This window comes from Triticum aestivum, chromosome 7D, assembly GCF_018294505.1.
Source record: "Triticum aestivum cultivar Chinese Spring chromosome 7D, IWGSC CS RefSeq v2.1, whole genome shotgun sequence".
NCBI classification, from domain to species: Eukaryota; Viridiplantae; Streptophyta; class Magnoliopsida; order Poales; family Poaceae; genus Triticum; species Triticum aestivum.
In genome coordinates this window covers 569,022,181-569,030,129 of record NC_057814.1, presented here as the reverse complement: position 1 = coordinate 569,030,129, position 7,949 = coordinate 569,022,181, and the positions used below count along the sequence as shown (strand labels likewise).

Here is a 7,949-nt window from a genome sequence, read left to right as displayed (position 1 = left end):
GCAAATAAGTGGGCTGGCTATGCTGGGCCACAGCGTGTGCAGCCCAAATACGAAAAATCTGGATTGCTAAAATAAAAAACAGGCGGACGCACAAATATTTAGTACCACCTCGGATAGAACAATAAATTTTGATGGTGAACGGATGAAAAAATTGGAGAAACGCGCCTTGCTTTATTAGTAGGTATAAATATAGATATAGATTTGGGCAGGCTGACTATTTGCTAGTCAATTATGTCAGATGGTTTTGGCGATGGACCGGTTGGATGACGTCCTGACTGTGGCCTGCACCTTCGGTGTACAACAATGATGTAAATGCCAACATGCAAAAGATAAAGTTAGATGGCCATGATATAACTTGCATCTTTCAATCATTTTGGTCTCTTTGATGCGATAATTCCATGAAGTTAGACTCTTCACTAGAGAAAATGATCAATTTAATTTTGTAAAGCTGATTTTCCTAAACCCCTTGCAAAGATCTGTCTATATGTAGCTTTCGCGTCTTGCCGACGCAAAAGGATAAACGCGCCGAATGTTACATGTAGTGAGTTTAATCAATGGTTTCAGTTTATTAGGAGATGAGATTAGTGAGGGGAGAGTACTTGCCTCCATAGATTGCAATTGACTGGCATGATTAGTATTTTTGTTCCTTTAAAAAATTGAAACTATTTTTGTTCCTTCAATTAAGAACAAGGGATTTCGTCTCTGTTTGTTTTTTGACACCCAAGCTGATCATGGGGCGAAACGCTTCTTATAGCATCATTAGCAAGACCCGACAATATGACTCACTCGATACAAAAAGAAGGCATCTTCTGCTCCCACGGAAAGAAACACCAGCCCTATGTCTTTAATTTCCCCTTTTTCTTTTACCAATTAAGCGTTCCAGTTAAGCTCGTCGGCCGACAGTGGCAGCGACGACATGAGCTGCTGCATCTCGAGGCCAAACTCATCCTCCGTGGTGACGACGGACGACGGCCCTGGCGACCCAACGCCGGTACCGAACCACTCCCCTGATATCGACCCATGGGCCACGCCGAACATACCGGAGGTCTCGTTCTCCGCCGCGCTTGTCGCCCTCCTCATTGGTGGCTTCACATCATCTGCATCAGGTAAATGAATTTCCCAATACATGAAACAAAATGTGAGTCACCGATCGGATCAGTCGAGTTCCTACTTTGGTTCAAAAATCAAAACATGCTACCCCAGTTTTTATTTAATTGGCATATTATTTTGTTCAGAGTCAAACTTTAGAAATTTTGATCAAAGTTATAAGAAATGATATGAAACATTTACAATAACAAGGAGTATATTATAATGTGGAAAAATATTCAATGGTGATGATATATTCTACTGTCTTTGAAGTTAATTGCACAGAGCTATCACAATTGGAATTTGTATCACTTTTATAATCATTTTTGGCAAATCAGTACCGATTATGTTCTGGATGTCACACATTGACCGGTGGGGCCATTGGTCAGGCTGACATGGGAAAAAAATCCACATGGACATGGTTGACTCATCTCTCTCTCTCTCTCTCTCTCTCTCTCTCTCTCTCTCGCTCTACTCTGGTCCTATATGCCCCTGCCCGAGCGAGGCATGGCTCGGAGAGGATATAGAATACAGAGAGCATGTAAAACACAGTGGGCAGAGGCGGCGAGCAGCGTGGAGGTGAGGACGAGGGTCACCGCCGGGACGACGATGGCGTCGGGACCAACTGACCGGCAAAACCAAGCAGCAGCCAGAGCTTCGAGGATTGAAGCTGACGGCCGAGACCAACAAGGGATCCACAAGCATCAAAAGCGACTGGGAACACGAACAGCTCGTTAGAATCGACGCCGCCCTCCAAATCATACTGTCGAACACTTGCAGTGCGTCTTCTGGCCTTCCATCTCTGATGTGCAGCCATGAGCCCGGCAAGCTCGTCATCATGTGCCCCTTCGCCCCCACCATCAGTCCGAATCCGCTGCCCCAGCAGAACGCTGAGACGAGCATGTGAGGTCCGGTGACTCCATCCGGCCGAGAACGGCCACGGCAGCAGCACTGTGTGTCTATGTTGCATGACAGACGCCGCCAGCGCCAACTCGGTGACTGGCATCAGCGGCAGCGGGCCGTGCGCCGGCAGCCCTCCGCCGTCGGGTAGAACACAGCGACGCCGTCCGGACTACGAGAAAATGCTCTACTTCCGGACTGCGTTGCATCAGTGGGGCAGTCCTTCCGGCGTGGACTCGCGCACGGCACCGAGGCCGATAGCGAGGAGACGGTGACCACCAGCCGGAGCAGAGCATGGATGGGCAGCGCGGTGTCGGGGAGAGGGGAGACGGGGTAAGGTAAGACGGAGGAGTCAAACATTACAACGTGGCTATTTTGCGACGTCAGCGCTGCCATATGGACCCCACCGGTCAGGAAGACTGTCAAAGTGCGATCAAGCGTTCATCAGTGCCAATTGCAGTGCTCTGTCCCAAACCCGGCACTGATTTGCAAAATAAAATAAAATGAAGAAGAATGGCACCAATTCATTAACCTAGTCTCAGTTTTGGTACTAGTTATGTGGATTAACTCAAGTCTTTATGAATTCAAGAAGAGCAGCGAGATGGATGAATGCACTGACCGACGAGGAAGTCCCATTTCCCGCCATGGTGCGGATCCTGGCCTCCGGGACCGGGAGGGAACTGCGAGGTGACGTCGCTGTCGCTCCCGCTCGAGACGCCGCCGTACATGAGATCGGGCATGGAGCCGGCCCTGCACACGCCATGGTTGGGACGGGGGAGTTGATGTTCGTCGACGCCGAGCAGCAGCGCCTCGAGCAGGCCGTCGGCTCCGCCGCTGCAGCTCGCCGTCTCGATTTGGTTCGAAGGGAGCTCGCGCGGCCTAGTCGGCAACGGCGGGAGCCCCGGCAACCTGATGCCTCCGTGGTGGTGATGGAACGCCGGCTGCGGGTGCGCGTGCTGGACGGCGTGGTGGCGCATCTGCATCCCCTGCATCTCGTTGAGGAGCGGGTAGTGCTGGTTGATCAGCGGCGAGGAGTGAGAGTGAGAGGCCGGTTTGGTGGACGACGGCGGCCTGGGCGGCAGCGCGAACGGGTCCGAGAACGGCGACGCCGCGGTGTTGCCGTCCGCGTCGGCGAACGGGTTGATGTTCTGGGCGCGCATGAAGGCGATCTCCCGCTCGACGTCCGGCGGGTAGAGCGACTGGCCGGCGCGCTGCCGGCGCTTGAGGCGCGTGTTCCAGAAGTTCTTGACCTCGTTGTCCGTCCTCCCCGGGAGCTTCATCCATCACACGTACACCGCCATGCATGCAATATTGTCACTTGTCAGAGACGGATCATCATACTCATACGACACAAGATCCATGGAAGAAGAAGAAGAGGTCAGGTTTCGTTGGTACGTACGTGCGTTGAGATGCGCGCCCACTTGTTGCCGATGAGGCCGTGGAGGCGGAGGATGAGGCGCTCCTCCTCGGGGGAGAAGGGGCCCTTGCGGAGGTTGGGGCGGAGGTGGTTGGCCCACCGGAGCCGGCAGCTCTTGCCGCAGCGCTGCAGCCCGGTCTCCCGGCGCACCGCGTTCCAGTTGCCCTCGCCGTGCCGCCGCACGTGGTCGAGCAGCACCCTGTCCTCCGCCTGCGTCCACGGCCCCTTCTTCAGCCCGCCGCCGCCGCCGCCGCCTTCCCCCAACCCGCTCCTCGGCACCGTCGTGTCCATCGCCGTCGCCATCTCAGCAGATCGTCTTCGTCTCCCCGCACCACTCCTCCTCCTCCGTCGTCGCGCCGCGAGGTGTCGTCGGTCCTCCTGGTCTTCTCTCCTCCCCTCCCGGCCCGGACAAGAGAGAGGGGGGAGAGAGAACTACAGTCGATGTCGGTGTCGGCGCCGGCTTACCTCCAGCGCATGGCCCGGCCGGCCGGATCAACGAGCGGTCGAGAGCTGGAACGAATTGGGTTGTTGTCGATCGTCGGCTCCTAGTGGACCGATCGGTGGGAAAGGAAATGATCAGCTCAGGTTCCCGGCGAGGGGAACACGGAGAGCTGGAGCGCGCCCTGCAACCCGGCAAGGAGAGGGAGGCAGAAGGGGGCAGGCGGTGGGGATGGCGAGGGAGACGGGCGATGCATGCAGCTTCCCGCCGATCGCTCGCCGCCGCGCGTATGCGGTGTGGCGCGCGCGCCTATTTATGTGCCGCTCCGTCTCTCGGCGCATCCGCATGCATGCACGGCATGGCGCCCGCGCGCGTGGCGGGTGCCTTGGATCTATCCAAGTTTAGGCATGCTGCCTTGTTTAGGAGATTCCAGTGGTGGACTCGTTCTCTCGGCAAGAAGAGCTGCAATGGACTACAAGCTTAACATTTTTTTTCCTATTACAAAAACAGTTTTGTTAAGTCTCAGTCCACTAAGACTTCGTTATGTCTCAGTCGATGCTATCTTTCTTTGATTTTGCATGGAAATTCGTAAAAAAAAGTATTTTTAGTTTTTTCTTTACATATTATATCACTTGACTGAGACTTGGTTAAGTCTCATTCGATTGAGACCTAGCCACACCCTTATAATAAAAAACCCTGTAAAACGAGAACATTTCAAACATTTATATTTCTACCGTGAGAGTTGCTAATTCTCAATTCTCAGGCAACTTGAAAGCCCATCGATCGATTTATTTTTAGATTCGTGCAACTGCCTTCCGCACAAGATGGGGAGAGCTAAATCGCGCCCGTCCTTTTCTTTTTCAGGGGTAAAGGCTTTAATCGTTCCAAAATGTTCATCAGAATACACATAGTATCAGGAATCGAACCTGCAGGCCAAATATGTAGCCGTTTTCTTTTTGAGGGATTTTGACAGCATTTTCAGTTGTGCATCATTCTCATCAAAAACTAAAAACTTTTATTTTGACAACTTAAATTACACAACCAAAATACATAGTCTTGTTTTGTATTTTTTTAACTGCCGACATGGCAAATTCTTTTGCCATTTATGACTTTTTTTTCTGTAGTGGGGCCATGGCACTTGTTACGTTGGATTATGTTTTTCTTGCATTCACTATGGTTTTCTTAAGTTGGGCCTTTTTTGGCACACTGTTGTACTTGGTTTCGTTCGCTCGTTCCCTCCAACATGGGAGAGGGAACAAATTGTTCGGCTATTGGGAGGAAATCCCTATTTGATGAATTTTCCGTCGAACTGTTGACCAATCGCACATAGTAGTGGACCGAGCGACCGATTGGGGTCGCCCATCTGTAGTAGCTACAACATTCAGGTTTTGGGAACTCCTAGAGGGTTCCCAGCGGGTTTTATCAGTTTCGGGAACCTTCTAGAAGATTTCTGAGCCGGTTTTCTATTTTTCCTTTATCCTTTTATATTTTTTATTTCTTTTTATTTTTATTTTTCCTTTAAGTTTTATTTTTTTATTTCTGATTCTTTTTTATTTCCTTTTTCCTTTTTTCTTTTGTTTGAATATTTCAAAAAATTGTTCTGAATTTCATAATATGTTCTTGTTTTCAAAAATTGTTTCCAATTTTAAAATATGTTCTCAATCAAAAATTGTTGTGTTTGATATCTTTCCAAGAATTTTTTTAAAAATCTGGATTTAAAACATTGTTTACAATTTCAAAATTTCTTCAGGAATTTTAAAAAATGTTCTCCATTTTCAGTTTTACTTATGTTTGTAGTTTCAATAAAATGTTCAACAGTTTCAAAAATTGTTCTAAGTTTTCAAAAAAAATTATGAACCTTGATTTTCCTAAAAATATGGGTGCACATATTATAGCTTCTGTCCACGTGCATGCATGCATCGAATAACAGGTTTTTCTAAAATTGCATGGACACCAAATACTTTATCTGTACCTCAAAAACTTTTGAACAACATATGTGGTCCAGATAAAAAAAGTGATGGAGCTCAGTGGCGGAGCTACATGCACTGTTGAGGGTGAGAGGGGCATTGCCCCCACCCCATCCCCCTCAAAAAAAAGATTTTTTCTGCTCATCTCTAATCTTCTATTCAGCACGTTGAGTTCATCCGGTCGACATAAATCATCGCCTTGGCCCTTGCAGATGTATTAAGAAAAGACTGGAGCCTAGCTGAGATTTGCAAAGCATGGTGTTCCTCATTTTTCTTTTCTGGATTTCGCAAAAGGGAGGGATTGGGAAGACAAGTAGCTAGGTGGGGACTTGATTAGCTCCAAGTTACGGGCGATTGTTCTTTTTGGCTTCACTTCTTCAAAAATCTACACTGCTTACATGCGGATCTTGATGATATTTGTGAAACAGGTCGATCGGTTTTCATCTCTCTAGTGCCTGCTTGGTGTTAGTTCTTAAGGCATGCATCAGGCAGATCGGTGCGACTCGTGAACATGATTCAAGACCACTAACAACAAGGAACGTGGGTTCATTGTTGATCATTTGAGGTGCTATCCACCACCATATCTTCACGAGCTAGCCTTACAATCATCTTCATTCTTTTGCAACTCATCAAGCACTTTCTCTTTTTTTGACAAGCCTTTCAGGGTAATCACAAAAGTGATACGGGTTGAAATTTCTCATAGCAACGTTCGCCTCTTCACAGCTCTTAATCCATTTTTGAAGCTCACTCATCATATGACAGCGTCGACTTTCTTCACATGTCTCATATGCTTTCTTCAAGCTCACCTTGTTTTCCATCCTACAACAAAACATAACTCAGTTCAAAATGACAATAAAAAAACATACAACACAGCTTACTTTAAATGACATACAACAAAACATAACTTGATTTATATAACAAACACACAACGTAGCTTACTTTAAATGACATACAACAAAACATAACTTAATTGAAATGACATAGAACAAACACACAACATAGCTTACTTCAAATGACATACGACACGAAGTTCTCACGAAGTTCAAATGACAAAGATTACATAACACATACGGAGTTCATAAAGTACATATAGAAAATGATACGGGGTTCATGTCATTATAGTTCAAATGACACTACAACATCACGGAGTTCAGCCCCTTCTTTTTTTCATGCGTGCATGATTTCCACTACGCTTTATGTCACATCCATAGTTCTGGTAATGCCTAGTGCTAGCATTTGGTGTTGCTGTTGGGGAACGTAGTAATTTCAAAAAAATTCCTACGCACACGCAAGATCATGGTGATGCATAGCAACGAGAGGGGAGAGTGTTGTCCACGTACCCTCATAGACCGACAGCGGAAGCGTTATCACAACGCGGTTGATGTAGTCGTACGTCTTCACGATCCGACCGATCAAGTACCGAACGTACGGCACCTCCGAGTTCTACACACGTTCAGCTCGATGACGTCCCTCGAACTCCGATCCAGCCGAGTGTTGAGGGAGAGTTTCGTCAGCACGACGGCGTGGTGACGATGATGATGTTCCACCGACGCAGGGCTTCGCCTAAACTCCGCAACGGTATTATCGAGGTGTAATATGGTGGAGGGGGGCACCGCACACGGCTAAGAGATCTCAAGGATCAATTGTTGTGTCTCTGGGGTGCCCCCCTGCCCCCGTATATAAAGGAGCAAGGGGGAGGCAGCCGGCCAAGGGGAGAGGCGCGCCATAGGGGGGAGTCCTACTCCCATCGGGAGTAGGACTCCTCCTTTCCTTGTGGGAGTAGGAGAAGGGAAGGGGGGAGGAGAAAGAAGGAAGGGTGCGCCCCCCTTCCCTAGTCCAATTCGGACCAGACCATGGGGAGGGGTGCGGCCACCTTTTGAGGCCTTTCTCTCCTTTCCCGTATGGCCCATTAAGGCCCAATACGAATTCCCGTAACTCTCCGGTACTCCGAAAAATACCCGAATCACTCGGAACATTTCCGAAGTCCGAATATAGTCGTCCAATATATCGATTTTTACGTCTCGACCATTTCGAGACTCCTCGTCATATCGATTCTTACCGGCAAGTCTCTTTACTCGTTCCGTAACACATCATCCCGCAACTAACTCATTAGTCACAATGCTTGCAAGGCTTATAGTGA

At 48.5% G+C, this 7,949-nt stretch overlaps 1 protein-coding gene across 1 annotated transcript; it reads right to left on the bottom strand.

The window, feature by feature from the left end:
* Positions 1-655: 655 nt before the first annotated feature.
* On the bottom strand, positions 656-4,124 carry LOC123167994 (uncharacterized). Its single transcript, XM_044585857.1, has 3 exons — positions 3,386-4,124; positions 2,606-3,260; positions 656-1,097 (listed from the first exon to the last, which is right to left on the bottom strand). Exons 1-3 carry the CDS (start codon positions 3,704-3,706, stop codon positions 871-873), a joined length of 1,203 nt encoding a protein of 400 aa, XP_044441792.1. The 5' UTR covers positions 3,707-4,124; the 3' UTR covers positions 656-870.
* Positions 4,125-7,949: the final 3,825 nt, after the last annotated feature.

What these genes read in the sequence shown, in the direction of transcription:
- LOC123167994 (XM_044585857.1), bottom strand. Translation starts at nt 3,706, where the DNA reads ATGGCGACGGCGATGGACACGACGGTGCCGAGGAGCGGGTTGGGGGAA. An exon ending in GGGCGCGCATCTCAACGCAC is followed by an intron (nt 3,261 to 3,385) that starts GTACGTACCAAC and finishes TGATGGATGAAG; the next exon opens with CTCCCGGGGAGGACGGACAA. An exon ending in GAAATGGGACTTCCTCGTCG is followed by an intron (nt 1,098 to 2,605) that starts GTCAGTGCATTC and finishes TACCTGATGCAG; the next exon opens with ATGATGTGAAGCCACCAATG.